The following is an 18944-nucleotide window of genomic DNA, read 5'->3' on the forward strand; positions in this document are numbered from 1 at the left end:
GTTGTGCATTCTTACTGGAAAAATGGAAAAAAAAAAAGTGAGAAAAAAATCATAGTATTGCCCAAGGAAATATCCTGGATGTTTTGCCATGCACTGCTGATAAGGGATGGCCAAAGGCACTTAGAGACCAGGTCTGGATGTTCCATCTCCAGCTCAGAGTGGACTTTTTCTCTTGCTGCTGTTGCATTTAATGAGGAGAGATAAGAAAAATTACTCAGATCTGTTTCTGGTCTTTCTTAATTTCATAGTTCTAACTAGCATCCAGGAAATTTCCCTTTGGGTTTTAGTTTTCCCCATGAGATACCTTCACCCTCATGTCAGACCAAGCAGTATCAGGCTCTAGCACAAGTGTCACCAGTAGGACTCATTTTTTTCATTCTCCTTAAAGCTGGGGTGCCCAGTTAATGTCCTGATAAATCAGTTGCCAGTCACCAGACAATTCTTCCAGTGCCAGGAGTGTTACTAAGTCCGTGTGTATTTCTCTGGGAAGGTTCTGCATTTCAAGAAACAACCCTAATACCTTTTTCACCTACAATCCTATGTCTGAGAAAGGTGATCAAATCCTTCACTGCTTTCATAGAGGAATTATTTTTAAAGATGTCCCTGCTCATTGCAACAGGGTCAGACAAGATGATCTTTAAATGTCCTTTCCAAAGCATTCTGTGATTCTGTGACAGAGTAATGGCAATCAGAGTTACTCTGTCACCAGTGAGAGAAGGACATCTATAACCTTGGGAACCATTAGGTAGGTACCTGGGCTCACATGACATGTGAAATTCACTGTAGACAGCAGCATAGCTTTTCTTTCTCATGTTAGTTATTGCTTTCTTGTGAGGTTTATTTTGTTTCATTGACTTTCCAAATAGTGAAACTAATGATGGTGATCATGTAAAATATGTACTTTGGAAATACATTAAGGAATTTTATGGTGATAGAAGCCTCTTTTTAAAAACTTTTTTTGCAAATCATTCTAAATTTTATTGCATCCTTTGTTTTTCTTTGTTTGATGGGGTTTTCCTCCTTTAGATCAAGCAGAAACTAGCTCTCACTCATTACCAGCACTTCCCTTGCATTTCTTGCAAAACAGATTTTGCACAAACACTTCCTCTATGTCTATAAAGACATACTAAAAATTAAAATACAGATTAGAAGTTATGGCTCAGTTTTGTCTCTAAATATAGGCCTCTAGCTGGACCTTGAGAGGACTCAACAGGAGCACTGGGAGTGAGGGAGCTTCTAAGGGAGCTCAGCCCTTGCACTTGACCTCAGCTTAAGCAGCACTTTGTGCTGAGCACGTGGATACCAGGAGAAAATGTCCTCCTGCCCTGTGGCCATCTCGTTTCTCTGGAGTATCATAGCAGGAAGTAATACAAGATCTATAGTCAGGATTTTAAATAAAAGACAAACTTGGAATAAGCCAGATGGGGAGGGTAGAAAAATACATGGAAATAGCTCTGGTCTCTGAAGGAACACCTGGTTATCACACAGAGCTCTCTGATAACTGGTGGCAGCATTTGCCTTCTCTGCCCCTCCATACATACCATTTGAGCTCCTAAAATAAGCTTATTAACAGTCAAATCAAGACAGAGTAATCTTTAAATCACATGTAAATGCAGAAGTTTTTCTCATTGTGTTATACTGAAGCAATAAATGCAGATGCAAATTTTCCCAGTGGGAGACTAGATCAGCACAGTTAAGTACTGGGATAGTTTGTCTCCCAGATCATCTTGTGAGAACAGAATTTCCCTTTCACTGTACTGGATGATGATGAATAGGGCTTTGGGGCAGAGGATTATGTGGGGTTTAGATTAGTGGGTAGTCTTATACAGCTGATCTGCTTGCATGGTCCTGATCTTCCTTTCTCCCCTGGAGATTGCCAGGGAATTTGTCCAGGGGAGTACAGACTTAGCTGCTTTCTGCCTTTCCTAGCAAATGGGTCTCAGGTCAAATGCCTTCTCTGTCTTAGCTGGCTGTTTGTTACCTTTGGTATCAACACCTACCAGCAAGTGCTGTTCTCTGGATGGTTTTGGGCTGCACTCAGTCCTGTGACCTCCAAGTAAACACCTTGATTTTTAACTCCAGCAGTGAGGGACATGCCACTCTCCTGGAAGGTGGCAGTAGTTTGTACTTTTAATGCAAAATGCATGAAGTGATCTCATTTCAGAGTCGTCAGGCATGCCTCAGTCTAGACTGTGTCTCACAGTCACACTGAGTGCTAAACCTCAGGGAAGGTGCCTGGACTGGTCTGCCTGGTTTAGCCCAGCCTGGCTGACACCATGTACCATTTCCTGCTCACCCACATCACTTCAGTCTTCATTACTCCTTATCTCATTTTTAAAGCAATCACAGGGCAGATGTATTTTCTGGTTTGGGAATATGCCATTACCATTGTGCTGTTTCCATATAGAAATGTCTCAGCTTTCCCTTAGGGCTCCTGTCAGGGTGTCAGTGAGGTTCCAGCACAGCCAAGGTGAGTTTGTGCATGGCCAGCTCCTGTGGGATTGATGAGCAGAGGATGTGCTGGGGTCCTGTCTTTTTCTTCCTGTTACTTAACTACAAGAATTTCTCACGGCATCTGGCTCTCCAGCCTTTTCTTCTTTTCCCTTTATATTCTTGTCCCAGACTGAAGGTCAGGTGCAAAGTGATAGTCAGTAAAGATACTAAAATGTGACCTGAGGCATGGCACTTCAGGTCACCCCAGGTAAATATGTCACTGCAATCTCCCTGTGCAGCATGGCTGCTTCAGCACTGGAGCAAACTTGACACACAACTTCAGTAATAGCACAGCTTAGAGTTTTGCACTTTCCAGTATTTTTTACCTTTTTTAGTCTTAAAAAAGGACATAGGTAAGGACCATTAACCTCTCTTTGGAAAGAGAATGAAAACCATGGAGAAATGGAATCCTGGGCCCTGTGTGAGTGTCTTCCTATGACAGATGTTGCTATTTAATGTGCTGATTAATGTTAATTAGTATCTTTTGTTTGCTGTAAGTGAAAAGACAGCAGGTTGTTTGGGTGAAATCCCTGAATTAACCTGTACTGAAACCAGGCCAGAAATCCATGTAAGTACAAAGCATCCCCATACAACCCTTATGCTAATTTTCTTGGATAACACGCTTGACCCATTTTGTTTTCTTTTCAATACCAAGTGAAGCAATAAACGCAACAAGTTGAACATACATTTCCCAGGTAGTGTTGAGTTTATTAGGGAATTTAGCTCTAAATGCCATTTGTGTGGGCTGAATGCCATGCAAGCATTATTCAGGTCTTGGATTGGTAGCCCCAGGGAATATGAGAGACACTTGTATGGCAAACAGGTTGTTAATTTGCCCATTGAGGGGTGGTGGTTTGGCTCGGAGAGCACAGGTTGAGGAGCCACTGGCCATGGCTGTGGGGCAGGTGTAGGGAAGTCCCTGGTACCTGGCCCTGCTCTGGAGCTGTCATCACTTCTCTGAGCTGAGTTGCTCGTGGATGTCTGCTGTCATGGAACTGGAAGGAGATAAAAAAGGGTCCCCAAAGAGAAGAGGTGGCACAGGAGACAGGTGGCAGAAGCCTGCTGGTTTTCAGGACATGATGCTCCAAGGCAGCTGAGGAATTTCTGCCCGTTCATTCTGCATGGTTTCTGTAGTGTTCTCACTACTCCAGACCAGCCTGGCCCACTCAGAGGGCATTAGGCTGGAGGAGAGTTTGCCTGTTGGGGAGCTCACTAGTACCACCCCTTGCTTTTCCAAAAAGGAAAAAAAATACCCCATTTTGCAGAACAAAAGGATGGGGAGGGAGAAAATATGCTCAGCTCAATTGGTTACGTTAGGTTAATACAAAGTATGCCCCAAATATCCTGTGAAATCTGTTTAGAATTTTCAAAAACTCACACTAAGAATCAGTATTCCTTCACTTGGTATCAATGCTGGCTCAGGGATGTCTGGTTCTTCCCTTGTTCCTCCATCACCTGTCACACCACAGCTCTTTGTGGGGCTAAGCAATGAAATCCACTGATGGTTCAGCTGCCTGTGCTGCCTTTGCCACTGGAAAAAAACATGAACAAGCAAAAAGTCAATGCAACTCTGACCCAGATTCTCAGCAGGCAAGAAGGAAGTTTGTGAAGCAAAATGTTTCTGGCAGACAATTCACACCTGAAGGAAGCCTAGCTGGAGAGAGGAAATTACTTCTGCTGCCCTCAGAAAAAGTGATAGTGGCAGGATAGGAAAGATGGATGAAAACATGAAGTAAAAATGTGAACTTAATGAATTAAAAATCCAAAGAGGTTCATGAATTCATTTTAAAAGGTTCAAAACCATCTGGAATGGACTGAGGTGAATAATGAGCACCTACCTGTAGGCTGGTGTCCCAGCTATGCTGCTGTTTAATCTTGTTCATGTTTGTGTGCTTCTAGAAATCAAAAGAGGCAGATTTATTTTGGGCATGCCTTATTTAGCTGTAGTTCTAAGTGATGTAAAACCTGAAATGAAGAGGAACCTTGACCCAAACCCTTAAGATTTCAAGTGCTAATAACCACCTCAGTGAGGAGCAGAGCAAAGACAGAACAGAACTAGCTGAGAATGGGCTTAGAGATATCCAGGGAGTGAGTTCCACTAGTCTGGGCAGTGACTGGCTGCACTGCTCTTCCCCCTTTGGAGTTCTAGGGTGAGGCTGATAAAGAGTTTTACTTCCCTTCTTTAAAGATCTTCTATAGGAACACTGTGGAAGGAAATCCTTATGCATCAGTTGTAACTTGGAAGCACGAGTGGCATGCAGCAGAATTGGGGAGGCTGGGAGAGGGGAATTGGGGTATTTGGCACCACGAAATGAAGATTCTCAAGTCCTCAGCTCTTCCCTGTGTTGGGATACATAGTTCCATTGAGGGGGAGTGCCTCACCGGTGTGTCAGGAATGCCTCAGCAATTCCAGCCAGCTGACCTCTGCCACCCCTGGGAGAGCACATTCCCTCTCTCCAGTGGGATGGCTTTGCTGGCTTTAATCTGCAGAAATGAGTTTACACTTGGGCCTGCTTTCAAACCAGGAGCAAGCCAATAGGGAGGATTTGCCCCTGTAGCTGTATGTGCTAAAGCACATCAAGCCCAGATTTTTCCAGACATTTGGAGAATTATTTTAGGAGAAACACAGGTTCATACACCCACTTCTTTTGGGGGGAAAAAAAATATATATATAGGCCATGCTAATTTGACATTTTAAATAATAAAAATAAATCTTGGAGAAGCAGTCACCGATCAGTCAGAGCCTGGAAACTGCATTTCTGGAATGGTGCAGGTCATTCCTGAGAGCCATGGTGACTCTGCATTCCAGCATCACGTGGAATCCAGAAGCATGTCTAAAACTAGAACAGAGCTCCAGTTTCTGCTGCTCCCTGATGGCTGGCAAGCCCTTTGTGGGTGAGGAGAGAATAGAACCCTGTGTGTGATCCACAGAGTTTGACTTGTGACCAGGTGGTTTTCACTTGCTGGATGTGTCTGAAAAAGCCCTTCCTGTGAGTTCAGAATGACAAGAAGAGCTGATACTATCATTATTCATTCCCATTGGGGGAAAAGACATGTAAACTTATCTTGAAGACTGCCAAATGCCATTCCAAGTGCTCTGAAAGGGGTTTTATGTTTCCTCCTCTGAAGAGGGCTGTGATCTTCCCGGATTCATTAATGCATGAGAGGCAAATCACAGAAAAGGCCTTTGTGTTCCTGGAGCTGTGGCAGGAAGGGAGGCTTACCAAGGAGCTGCACATACCTCACTTCCCTGTCTGTCAGAAGATCCTATCCCCGTCAGATAGCAGCAAGACATTCCTGGGGGTGGAGTGAGAATGAATTTATCTTGGGAGTGAGCAGGATTTTGCTTTGCTAGGAGAGCTGGTTTGCTCAATTCAGGAATTTTCCGTTCACCTCTATTAACCACCGGCATATAAATCCCAACAACGGCAATTAGAGCTCCTTACCTTAACAAGTTCACAGTTTTCTGCAGCTCACCTGTCCTTCTGCTGGCTCTCCTCTGTCTCCTGACTGCTTGGTTGCACGGCTTCTCCAAAAATTCCTGCTTTAGAGGTAGGATTTCACAGCTGTGTCATGGAGGGGGCTGTGTTCCTGGTCCTTGAGGAAGGTAGATGTGGTGTTAGGCAGAGACTTGCTTTTTGCTATAAGGAAATATTAATCTTCTACCTTTTATTGTCTTTTGGTAGATTATCCATCACTTCAGCACCCAAAAACCCCAGCAGAGGGGAAGGCTCTGTATGGAGGGGCTGGGAGGAGTGTGTAGTGTGGCCTGGGGAGCTGGTGGAGGGCACCTGTGCTTGCCCTCTCCCTTCCAGCTACTCAGGTGTGAGCAGGCTGCACTTGTGCCTGGCTGGGTGTGTTTGCTCAGTTTAGTTCAAAATATTTCGTTTGCCTGGCTTGATAGTTCCAGTTTTGTGTGCTGATTCAGGGTACAGCACAGGCTGTTATCAGGGAGGTAAAATGCAGGATCAGAGGATTTGTAGGCAGCTCGGCTTCATTAGCTTGAAACAACTGAAAAACATTCTATTTAAAGAGATGCATCAGCCAACGTCACAAATCAGTTGTTAGCTCTTGCAATTGCTGGTTAGAACATGCCAAAATTGTAAGCCCTTTGTTATGAATAGGTATGAGAATTACTGACCTAATTATACAGTAATATGCAGATGTAGCTCTGTTAAATAATTGCAACCTCCCTGTCTAAAGAGGAGAAGAAAAAGCTAAATAATTCCTTATAAATGGGAACGCCTGTTGGCTAAATCAGGGGAGGGGTTCGACTGGCTGCTGCCGTGGAATATGTGTGACAATTTGCATCCTCCACCTCCTGCCCTTATTGCAGCATTAAATTGGTCTTTCATTAACACGGGAATGTTTCTGTTCCACCACCTGCTCCCTCCCCTGCCTACCTGGCTGTTCCGAGTGATGCCAAGCCCTGGCGGAGCCCCTGCCAGTGGGTGGGAGGGATGTGGGAAGGGAGGTGGGAAGGGACCCAGCTTCAGCAGCACACCGGGGAGGGGCAGCAGCAGCCCCACGCTGGCAACTCGCTCGTCAGGAAGATCCCAAACCCCCCCAAGGCAATGGAGGTGAGGAGGAAACAGCGTTTAAAGGAAAACCGGAGCTGGGGTTGGAACAGCAGGTAGGAATTTCCTACAGGTGACACGGAGAGCTGCCTTCTCGTTAGCCGGGCTGGAATCTGAAGGCTTTCTACTGCAGGAATTAATTAATTCATTGGAAAAAAATCGCCTTTGAAGAAAAACAAGGCAAGAATGAACTATAGGTGCGTTTCAAGGGAAGAATATCTTTCTTCATCCTGCAAGGGTTAAGCATGATCAGAATCTGCTTTAGTCTCAAGAGTTTAACCTCAAGTGCTGCATTTTTTGTTTGCCATAAGCCTATTAGAACTCTCTGTTTCCTAGCAATAACCTGTAATTTCTCCCCACTATATAAGTGGAAGAGATTGTTAGGGTTTTAATCCTGCCCGCTAGAGCTGTTGCTCAAGTTTCCTATTCAGATGCAAATAGCACCTGGTGCTATTTAGATAGCTGCAATCTTTGATAACGATACTCCAGGAAGAGAGGAGAAAGAAAAGGAAGGTGGGTCTGACTATTCATTCTGGAAAACTAGAGTGCAACCATATGCCACACCAACCTGCACTGGATATTTCCATCAGATATTTTGCATCGAGCACGGACTCTTTTTGGAGACAAATGGATGGCTGGAATGATTTCTGTTTCTTGAGCAGGTATGATTTTTCACCAGGAAGAAAAGGCTTCCAGAGAAGATAAAAATGTAGTGGATGGAGTTTTACCTTGTCTGATTGCCCTGAAAGGAGTTTGTTTTGGGACATTTTGTTTGTTTCTTCAAATCCTGTATTGTTTTCTAGATTTTCATTTGTAGTTTTCAGAGTACTGGGTCTTAATTATTTTTTCCCCATATTTTTTTCCTTGTGCTGTTTTTGCTTTGTGTCAGTTGGATTAAAAGAAGTTATGATAAATGAATTTGTAATCAGGAGCAATTTGGAAGGCTGCTCTGCTATTTAGGATTCAAAGACAAGAGATAACATATTACCTCTTACCTAAAACAAGACAAGTGCCAGATCTCAGTTCAAAACCTTCTTCTGTGGAAAGTTTTAATTGCATAAATTGTTTTCATTTCACTTGTGGAGATAGCAGTTTATTCAAGAAAGAGTTTTACAGCCTCGTTGCATTTTCCAGGGCTGTTTTACCTGTTATTACATTTGGAAGCGGAAGGACACTTTTTTGGAGGGTTGTGACTTGATGCCATCGTCTTCCTGCTAAAACCAAAGTATCTACAGGGGTACAGAATGCAGATGAGATCTGCAGAAAAGCAGAAGTGTGTGTTTTAAAAGATTTTAACAGATTTAGAAACTGGCAGAAAATTTCAAGGAGTGCTTGAAAGAAATCAGCATTATACCGATCTCTGTGAATTGACAAATAATCCAGAAGCAGCAATTCCTTGGAAGGGAAGACTGCTGACAGGAATATCAGCTTTCATGGGAGAAAACTGGACATGAAGAATGAACAATTGCTACCAAACTGGAGAAGCGCAGCAGTGATTTCAGAGCTGGCTGACAGATCTTTCCTTGTTTAATCCTACCCTGGTCTGTCTCCTGCTGCTTCATCTTTGGCCTAATACTGGAACTAAAAGAGGTTCCTGCCTTCCTCCAGACTTCAGCAGAGCCTTCTGCAAGGCAGGTGTGGGAGTGGGAGCTGGTGTGCCCTGTGTGCTTCCCGTGATACCCAAGGCGCCCTGCAGAGGCAAACCCGATCTGCTGGGTCATGTTTTCTCTCTGGTGACACTCCTTCCCCAGCTGGGTGTGAACAACTGACAGGAGCTGAGCCTCGGGCTGGGACCTGCTGAGGGCAGCCAAGATGATGGAAGAGGTCTCCATGGTGGTGGCTTACGATGCCCACGTGTTTGGGCAGCTGCGAGATGAGGATTTGCTGGCCAGCCTGGTGGCAGGCAGCAAACCCAAAGCTGTGGTAGGTGTTCCTCCTTTGCCAGTAATGCTCAAAGGTTACTATTCAGTGCCCTTCTTTGTTCTTCACTTTCTCTCTTTATGACTTATTTTCTATTTTATTACTTTTTCAGAAATTTGCTGTCATCCATCAACAAAATGAAATTAATCTATTTCAGATGAGATTATTAAAGTCTCTTTCTTAAGTTTAGGAGTTGTAAGAAGAAGTTCTAACTTCTTCTAGGTTCAGAAGAAGATGATTTGCTCAGTAGGATCATAGTTACAATAATATTTTTTACTTAATTGGAATAATAATTAAGCCAATCTAGCTGTAAACTCTTAGAATGTAAGTCAAGAGGTTGGCGTAGATGCTGTCAGTCCCTTCCTTGAGAATAGTAATGTTTCACTTTTATACAATTCAAAATCAGCATAAATATCTGTAAAAACCTTTTAGTTGAATGAAATATGCTATTTCTTCATAAATAGCATATCTCTTTCTGTAAGTGACACGGAGAGTGTGGTCATCTCCCTCTGTCATGGAGATCTCAGTGCTTGGAGGGAGCTGCAGGCTCTGAAATTTGGTGCAAGAGTTCATTTTTGGCCTCAGATCCTACAGCTGAGCTCATGTTGGAGCCAGGATGCCTAGAAGCAGTCAGAGGGAGTGTTTTGGAATAAAAATGTGTGTATAGGTATTAAGGTTAATGTGCAAGCAGGTGCAGTTAACATTGCAGGCTAAATACAAATTCAGCAGCCCAAAGAAATGCTCATGTGTGCAGATTTGGGGCTGGGTGTGTGTTTGTACCCAGTCAGTTCCTCTGCTGGGACAAAGGAAGGTGTTCTCAGAAAAGGAAAATTTGCTTTATTGTATCTTGGGTAAAGCTGTGCTTGTTTCCTGCTCGGGTTTTTCTGCCTCTCCATGCTCAGGAGATCTCAGATGCATGAACTCATTTCCTGCATCTCATGTAGGATTATTGAATCTCTGGATGAAAACCAGAATTCTGCCCAATCTCTTTTATTGTGCTGCTTTTTCCTGTCTCTGGCCTTCTTTAGGCCAGAATTTTCAAGGTCCATTGCAAAAGTTAGATAACAAATCTAGAAATTCAGTATGGACAAAACCATGCTGTGAGATGATGTGGTCATCATCAGGGCTGGGCTCTGAGCAGGCTTTGGTTAACAAGCATATCAGGAGTCCCCCACTTTGTCCTTGCTGGATGTTTTTAAATATGTGTTATCCCTTAATTCACTGTGCAGCCAAGCCTGTCCTCTTGCCCTGCCTTAGCTGGAGCTCCCTCAGACAGGACCTGGTGTTGCAATAGGATTAACCCCAGCCTGGGTCTGGCAGCTCTGGGAGAGCCTCAGGGTGAGTTTGTTTCAGCAAGGGGTGATGAACAGAGGGTTTTCCTGGGGGATTCCTGCCCTGAACTGCTGGGGGTTCTGGAGCTAGCACCTGCAGTTGCTGAATTAAATCCCTGTGCTGAGAAGACCTGTCATGGTGGCTTAGTTTGTGATTTAACCCTTTGGGAAGTGCTGCCAGGATGGGCTCAGCCATGGCTGCGCAGGTCTGGGCAGCTGCAGAGTAACAGGAACTGTGTTCTGCATCTCTGGATTGCTCTGGATCAACTGTGAGTGACCAGGAGAGAGAGGAACTGCTGTGAAAGCACCACATCACATCTCCTGATAATTTCTGCCACTCTGAAAATAAGATAAAAAACATTTCTCTGTGAACTGACTACTTATCTCCTAGTAAACAGAGAACAACTGTGGGAGGAAAATATCATTATTACTTTTATTTAGAGGATCTGACTAATTGACTCTGCTGGAAGGGTTTGTTCTGATCAACTTTTTTTTTTTTTTTTTTACTGAAATCAAAGGGTATTAACATATTTGTGTATTAACATGGGACTTTAAGCAGCCTGGTCTAGTGGAAGGTGTCCCTGCCCACAGCAGAGTGCTGGAACAAGATGGTTTTTAAGGTTCTTTGACCCAAATTATTCTAGGATTCCATGTTCCAGTGCATTATGTGCTAGTAAAGAAATTAAGAAAATCTTTTTTTTTTTTTTTGTTGGATTTACATAGGAATGACTTAACTGCTTTTTAAACTGTTTTTTTGAAGGATATTAACTAAGCAAATAATGGTGCATACAACCTGCAGAGGTTTAAAATGAAGCTGTCCTCAGAATTGTGACAGGACTGAACAATGCATGGGGGTCTGCACTATGAAAGGACAGGACCTGATGGCTCAAAAAGGTTTTGTTTTGGTTCTCTGCTGCTACATTTAACTGTGGGACAAGCTGACAGTCGAGATAAGTCAGGCAAATTGTGTTGACTCTCTCACAGTCACTTCACCAGCTTGCACAAAGGTGTGGTCTGTACACAAAGGGACATTCTGCAAGAAGGACTTGGGCACATTTTGTTTATTCTAGGAGTTCATGTTAATAGCACAGCTGTGTTGAAATCTGAGGTTCATCTGCTGGATTTGCAAAATGAAGTTTCGGTTATTTTGAAAAGCTTTTTATTACACTGCTCAGGTTGCAAGGAATAAAAACCAAAGTTCTGTCAAGATTTTTGTTCTGTGGCTGGGATGGTCTTGTTGGAAGGTCTCTGGCATTACAAATAACTCATTGCAGTTCCTTTGGCTTGTGCAATGGGCTGGGGGGCACAGCAGTGTCCCCTGCACAGAGAGCCACCTTTCATGACGTGAGGTGACAAAGGGTTAATGCCCAAACCAAACCAGGCCAGGTGAGAGCTGTGCTGGTTCCTTGTGCTTTAGGCCAGCCCTGTGTGACCTTCTGACACAGCCAGTGCCATACAGGCATGAATTTGGGCACAGTCAGAATGATCTGCTGTTATCCACCATCATCTGTATCCATCTGAGTTACCTCTGTCCATCCCTGCCAGCTGTATTTTTCACTGGAAAGCTCAGCAGTATTTTTATAATGTTGCTCTGATGCTCTTAAACAATTAAACAGGATGTGGATGATCTGAGATAAGGTTTTGTTAAACATGTTTCACTGTGTAATAGCAATCCCCCAACACATATAATAATAAAATTAGTCATATTGCATTGTCACCATGAAATGCAGTTGTTTTGCTTTGTGGTCTTGCTTTCAGAATTTCAAGTTGTTCTGAAACTACTTTGCACAGACAGGGAGAGCAGCATATATAAGTGGGCTGCTGTGTGGTTTGTGCAAGAATTGAGCAGCTTTACTGTGGGGAATTTCAATTCTCAGTTTATCTGCAGAAAACTTGGACTCAAGGGGTTATAAAAATGCTATTCTAAGTGGTATAATCCTCTTAATCCAGAGCTGAAGGACGTTCTTGTGGAAAGCTTCATTGTGTTTCCATTTTCCTGCCTGCCTTGGTGTGTTTAGCTCTCTATTCAGGGGAATTATCAGCTATTTCATAGAAAGAATTGGTGGTTGCACACTGGCACACCCTGCCAAAAGGATTTTTAAGCTCTCAGCTTCTCATCAAAGCTGAACTGAGGAGGTTTAGACTGGGTGGGTGAGCTGCAAAGCTGGTGAAGGACTTGGGAGGCCTGGGAGAAGTGCAGTACATGGTCATCCATGGGTTGAAGTCTAACTGGCTGGGAGCTGAACATTTTTGGGGGTTGACAGGGGGGCTGTGTTTCACATCTTCAGGCCAGGACACCAGAAGAGGATGCACCCTGTTTTCCAGGGGGCACAAACCAGAGGGTCAGTGCTGGGCTGAGAGGAGCTTGCTGAGGTTCAGCAAGTGCAAAGGCAAATGCAAAATCCTGAGGAGGATAAATCTGGGAATCTCTGCTGGTCAGAGCGACCCCAAGATGTGTGCAGGTCTCTTTTCCTATCCCAGCAGTCGAAGGAGTCAGAATTCTTCTGTTCTCATTCTCAAGGTTGTTTATCGTTCCTTATCTATAACATTCTTTCTCCAACCCACCGAGGTCTGTCTGGCAGGTCGGGTTGAGGCACACTGCCCATCCTTGGGGCAGTGTTAGCTTTGTATACTAAAAACTATGTGTACTTTATTTACTGTAACTTCCCAATACCTATCACCTATGTTAGACAGTGAGTTTCTACTCTAAACCAATCTAAAAGTGCCAACATCACCCAGAACATGGAGGCTAGGAAGAAGAAGGAAAAAGGACAGGGCATGCCCAAATTCCTCCATCTTGGACCCCAAGCCCCTATTCTAAATACCCCAAAAATCTATTTTTCACCCTGTGATAAATTCACTATCATTCTACTTAAACTTTCTTGACTTGTAATTCTTCATATAAAGGTTGGCAATTGTTTTTTCCAAGGGCTAAATCAAAGGCCCAGGGGTCTTGGGCTCTGTGCCAAGGTCTCTGAGCCACCCCCCCCAGGCAGGGGCTCGAGCCCTCCAGGACAGCCAGAGGAATTTCCTGGGTTCCATCAAATAAATTCCATCATCTCTGCAGGATGGGGACTGCATCTCTGGACAGCATGAGTGCAGGCTGGGAGTTGTGGTGGATAACCTGTGCTCTGCAGTTCCCAAGGCTGGCTGTGCACAGACAGGTGCCAGTGAAATGTGTCTCTCCCTGAATCCTCCTGAGCCCACAGAGCCCAGGGATATGCACAGGCTAGAGCGAGTGCAATGGAAGGCTGATGGGAAAGGGGAATGGAATGGAAGGGTCTGACTGCATGGTGAAGGATGGGAGTATTGGGGCATTTAGACTGAGGAGGAGAAAGCTCAGGAGGGATCTAATTGCAGTCTCCAGCCACCTAAAAGAAGTTCATAGAAAGCAGAGGGCCAAACCCTGAGGCTCACAGTGACAGGACATTGCATTAGACAAATGGTTCTAATTTGCAGCAGAGTCAGTTCTGGCTCAGCACAAGGGAAAGCAGTTCTGTCCAGGGAGCCCCTGGCATCTCCATCCTTGGAGGCCTTCAGGAGCAGCATGCTCTGGCTTTGAACCTGCCCTGCCTGAGCAGGAGCTTGGTTTGTGTGCCCTCTGGAGCCCTTCCAGTCTCAGTTTTTCCTTGAATCTCTAATTCTGCCTGGGTGGACTCTTGCAGTACAGAGTCCCTGGCAGCACTTGAGCATGTGAAGCCCATCTTTCCCTGGAGCTGCTGCCAGAGGAGGAGGGGAGTTCGGGTGGTCATTGTTATGGCAATTGGCTCTTTCCACAGATCCAATCCTCATCTGAACCCTTTCCTATCCAGCACAAGGAGGGATCCAGCTTTCAGGCTGTCTCAAGGAGCTGTCCCCCACCTCTGTCCCTCCCTCTCCGTGGGCAGGAGCTGCCAGATTCTGTCCCAATCCTCTTGCCTTGTCTTTGGAGCAGCTCCCTTGTGCTGAGGATTCTGAGCTCTTACAACTCTCACTGTGGGACATTTACACTCTGCATGAACATTTCAGGGGCTCTGCTCTGCATCCTCTTCAGTTTTCTCCCCAGCTGCCTCTCCCAGGACGAGCTGCAGTATTACAGTATTGATCTCAGTGACAATCCAGGGCTAACCTCCCCTAGCCAGCTTCCTTTCCCCTATCCTTGTGCATCCCAGGGCTCACAGCAGCCCCTCTGCTGCAGCCTGGCTCCGACAGGACAGGTACATTTGGGCAGCAAGGTGGTCTGTTATTTCCTCCCTTCTCTCTGTACCAGTGTTTATGCCCAGTCCCACACTGCTCCCTGTCCTCCTGAGCAGTGCCAACAGCTGCTTGTAGGGCTGAACTATCCATGGTATTGCTGCAATAACCATTTCCAAAAATAATTAAACTGAAGTATTTTTGCAGGTTTGTTCTGGTCAGCTTGCCACCAAACAGCGAGGTGAGAGGGAGAGGGCTGTGGAGGAAGAGCTGGGTCTTGCCCAGACTATGGCAAGCTGCTTTCCCAGCGTGTGCCTCCCACTACCCCATCCTCTGTCCTTCCCATGGGATCTCCTCATGGGATTCCACCCCAGCTCCAAGCTGCAGTAAAATCCTGTGGACATGTGCTTTGGAGTCAGCACAGTGGTGTGTTTCAGTAGAGGAAACTACTTCCAGGAACTCCAATGTGTGTGAACAGTTTCTGGTTTTTCTTCTGCACTGTTCTTTCTTCTGTCATTCACAAATGCTATTAGTTGGATTGCATCTTTCATTTGCAGGCCACTGATGTAGTGTTTGATAGTGCTCGATCTTTGGTGAGGCCCAGAAAGACCCAGAATGTCACTGACTAAAAATGAAAGATGTCAGTGGATAATGATTCCCTTTCACAGTGGATTTTTGACCCATTTCCTGAGCTTTTAAATTCATGCTTTGCGGCTGTTGGATACTCCTTGGAGGGTCTGGCTTTTACTAAATAAATCCCTCATGTGGTAGTGAAGCCAGTGCTAGAGAAGACTCTTAAAACTGTAAAGATACTTTTATCAGACAGTGTTGGAGGTTAGGATTTTTCCTTTTTTTTTTTTTAAGGAATTTTCTCCCATTTGCTGCCTAAGAGATGATAAGGACTGTACACAAGAGAGACAAAAGATGTAGCTGGGGGGAGGAGGAGGAAGAGCTGGGGGCTTTGGGAAATGCAGGGGTACCATGAGGTTTTGCCTGGGGGTGAGGGGCTGGGCTCAGCTCTGCTCTCTCTTGGAACCAGAGTGGCACAGGCGTGTCAGGACTATTCTCTGGGCACCCTGTGCCAAGGCCTCCCCACCCTCACAATGAAGTCTTCCTCATATCCAATGTAACCCTGTGCTCTGGCAATGTGAAACCATTCCACCCCTTGTACAAATCCCTCTCCAGCTCTCTTGGAGCTCCTTTAGGAGCTCTAATGTCTCTCCAGACTGAACAACCTCAGCTCTCTCAGCTGGTGTTTGTTGTCTTAGATAACTCGAGTTCTAGCATCATCATAGTACAAGGATCTCATATTATCAGAGCTTCATACCTTCTTGATGTTGCTCACAGGCAGCTCCTCTACACACTGACTTCTCCAGGTCCTGGCAGTAATCTGACTCTCCTCACTCCTCTTTCCTTACTCTTATATAGCACTAGTTCTTATTGATTGCAGGTGTGGCCTGTTAAGATCAGGCCCACCTCCAATCTTCAGCAACTGACCCAGCTGCAACTCATTGGGGGACAAGATCATCCTCTATAGGTGTTCATAAGAGAGGTGCTCCAGCCCACAGAGCATCTCTATGGCCTCCTGGACCCACTCCAACAGCTCCACAGTGGTTCAGTTTTGATATAGAAAAGGCATCTATTTTCTGCTAGTGGAGTAATGCACTCAAAAGTAATTGCTCTTAGTAACTGGTAGGTTTGAAATATTGACAGAAGTAAGGACAGGTTTGAGCAGCAAGGGCCTCCACATGCATCAGAGAAAGCTGATGCTGATTTTAAAGATGCAAATGAGATTTTTTTTTTGTTACTGTGACTCAGAGTTCCTCTAAAATAATATTAACACATAGAACGTGTGTTCAAAGAATACTGCAAGGTTCTTTGATTACCTGGGCATAGAGTTCAGAGTGCCCATCCTCCATCTCAGCAAGTAGATTATTTTTCATCTTGTGCTGGACACAGAGTGTGACAGAGACAAGATGGGGCTGAGTCATTCAGCAGAATCAGAGCTCTGTCTTGCAGGCAGGTTTCACCAGTCTCATGGCAGGTTTCAGCAATGTGCTGAGCCAGGGGTTTATTAGCTGAAAGCTGTGCACTCTGTGGGCTAAGTATGTTCAATGGGATGGGTTTTACAGGAAAGCCTTGGTAAAACCACTGGTTTGAACCTTGGCACTGATAAATTTTTGGCCTTGTGTTGGCAGTTGTGCTGTAGGTCTGTGTTAGTTCAGGATAAACAAGGTTGGAAGGAGCCCTAACACCATGCAGCTGGGGGAGGCTGTTTCCTGCTGTGTAATGGAAGAAAATTCTTTGGTTCTTTCTCCTGCATGTCTGATTCTCTTGTCACAGGGATGGTGGTGAGAGCTGTGTGTGTTTTCCTGCTGGCTGTTCTCTCTCTTGCTGTGATGTGCTAAGAAATGTGACCAAAGCTCTGGAATTGTTGTGGAGATGGGTTAGAGCTCAATCAGAACGAATTGTGTACCTCTGGTGGGGAGGGCTGAGTTGGATTTCACAGAGTCACTGAGGAGACATAAAACCCTCAGCATCAAATGCTGTATATCAAAAGGGGGCTGTGTGTAAGGCACAGCATCACCTGCAGCTGTTATGTTTTTGAGGTACAAACTGATGAATCAATCCTGTGCTGGAAAAGCAGCTGCTGCTCATGGGAAGTGTGTTACCCAGGGTGTGGCTGGGCAGCATCACTCTCCCAGTTCCCCAGTCCTCACTGTGCCTGTGGCATTTACAGGTGATATATATGGTCTCCTCCAGCCAGGTCTCTCCAAAGTTCTTGGAGATCTTTGTCACACCCAAGATAGCTCAGCTACCTTAGAAGGCGTAAAATCAGCAGGGTGGTTCTGTGGTGGTGTTGGAAAGAGAAAAGTTTTAATAAAAGGCAAAATAACAAAACTCTTGACACTGGCCAGGTGCAAGAGGTCCTTGCCCCTGGTAAAACACCTCACCAAAGCCATTAGTTTCTTTGCTCTCTTCTTTTTCTAGTAAATTGCTCAGGCAGGACTTTTTGGCTTCTGTCCAGTTGGCTGTCCTTAAGTTTGAGGTGAAGTCCCCCAGGTCCTATGAGGTGTCTTTTTGGCTAATTGAGGAAAGAAACTTCTGGGCTTTTTTCCTTTTCAAGGAGACAAAGGACAATTTTGTCACTCCATCAACAGGGGGCACATTCCTAAATACAGGTAGCTCTGTTTAGCCTGGATAGTCCTCCCTAGCAGAGGTCTCATTGTTCAGGCATTCTCTAAGTGAGGGCAGATAATAAACATGACCTGTTAGCAGGTATTTTCCATCTAGGCTGTTTCTGATCTTAGAGTCCTTCACCCCATGTGAAAAACGCCAGTCACTTGTTTCTAAAATCTTAAAAGTTTAATAGTACTAAAATGGTTATAAAAATAGTAATATAATTAGAGTAATAAAAATTCGAATTTTTAATGGCAAAAAGACATTTTGGGGATTCTGAAAAGCATCTGCCACAGGGAGACCATCCTTTCCTTGGCCCTTTTTTGTAGATGCAGGTTCTCCTGCAGCCTGTCAAGCACAGGCACTGTGCTCAGTGTAAAAGTACAAGCTGGTGTTTAGAGTTACAGGTCAGGGAATCCAAATTCCACCCTCTTTTCCCGTGGTGCTGCAGGACTGCTTTACAATGGGGCTTATTGAACATCCCTCTGTCTCAGCTTACATTTGGTTCAGTGTTTTGCTAACTAAGCAGATCTTTAAACAGCAGGGCTGCAGAAGAATAATGGGCTATACCTGGTTCAGTGGATTTTCCTGAATGGAAATGCATTGTGGAGATTAAAATCTGACAGAAGGATCTGGTGTTGGAAATGATCCAGCATCACTGACTCTGCTGCTGCTGACTTGAATCACAGTAAATTGTGCAGGTGCTCTGTAAATTTTTCAACCTGCCTTTGTCTTGTTTCTGTAAATTGCTTTGAATGTGCCATTGCAATTGAGACATTTGATAATGGACTAATGCAGAGAAATCAAAGAAAATTCACAGCAGTGCTGGTTTCCTTTGCCTTCAGGTGGCTTTCAGGTTGGCTTTCTGTAATCCTGAAAACTCTCTTCAGGAATTCTCAAACTTACAGAGCTGGCAAGGAGGTGCCTTGCAGCAAGAAGAAACATCTCCCCCTGCATGGAAGGGATGCTCAGGTGTGCTGGGGTGGAGCTGCTTTGCTGATACAAAAAGAGCATTTCTCTCAGTTCTGTTTCCAAACACGAGGTGGAGAGATGCTGCTGTGCAGCTGCTGCTCAGGCATGCTTTCAGCAGGACATCTCTCCAAGGAATTTCAGGGAACAGCTCCTTCCTTCTGGCTTAGATGGTAAAGTAGCATCTGACAGCTAGGGCTTTGTTGTGCCCCAAAATCAGGGATCAGATGGTGCTGGAGGAGCTTTACAGTGGGGTTGGATGCAGGATGAATGGGATACTCTGGCATGGTGCAAACACTGG

The 18944-nt window shown here is 44.9% G+C and overlaps 1 protein-coding gene across 7 annotated transcripts in view; it reads left to right on the forward strand.

The window, feature by feature from the left end:
- Window positions 1-18944, forward strand: part of RABGAP1L (RAB GTPase activating protein 1 like) — a 226017-nt gene that overhangs the window by 184003 nt on the left and 23070 nt on the right. The window contains exon 1 of one of the 7 annotated variants that reach the window (XM_030226692.2): window positions 5896-6045. The exons of 4 other annotated variants lie outside the window; for them this stretch is intronic. Coding sequence is in view for 2 of the 3 variants with exons in the window: in XM_050977170.1 (XP_050833127.1) it covers window positions 8883-8993 (111 nt within the window). In the remaining variant the exon portion in view is untranslated. Of the gene's footprint in view, window positions 1-5895; window positions 6046-6966; window positions 8994-18944 lie in introns of those variants that run through there. 2 more of the 7 variants (XM_050977170.1, XM_009088414.4) reach the window with 2 other exon arrangements.

This window comes from Serinus canaria, chromosome 8, assembly GCF_022539315.1.
Source record: "Serinus canaria isolate serCan28SL12 chromosome 8, serCan2020, whole genome shotgun sequence".
Classification (NCBI taxonomy): domain Eukaryota; kingdom Metazoa; phylum Chordata; class Aves; order Passeriformes; family Fringillidae; genus Serinus; species Serinus canaria.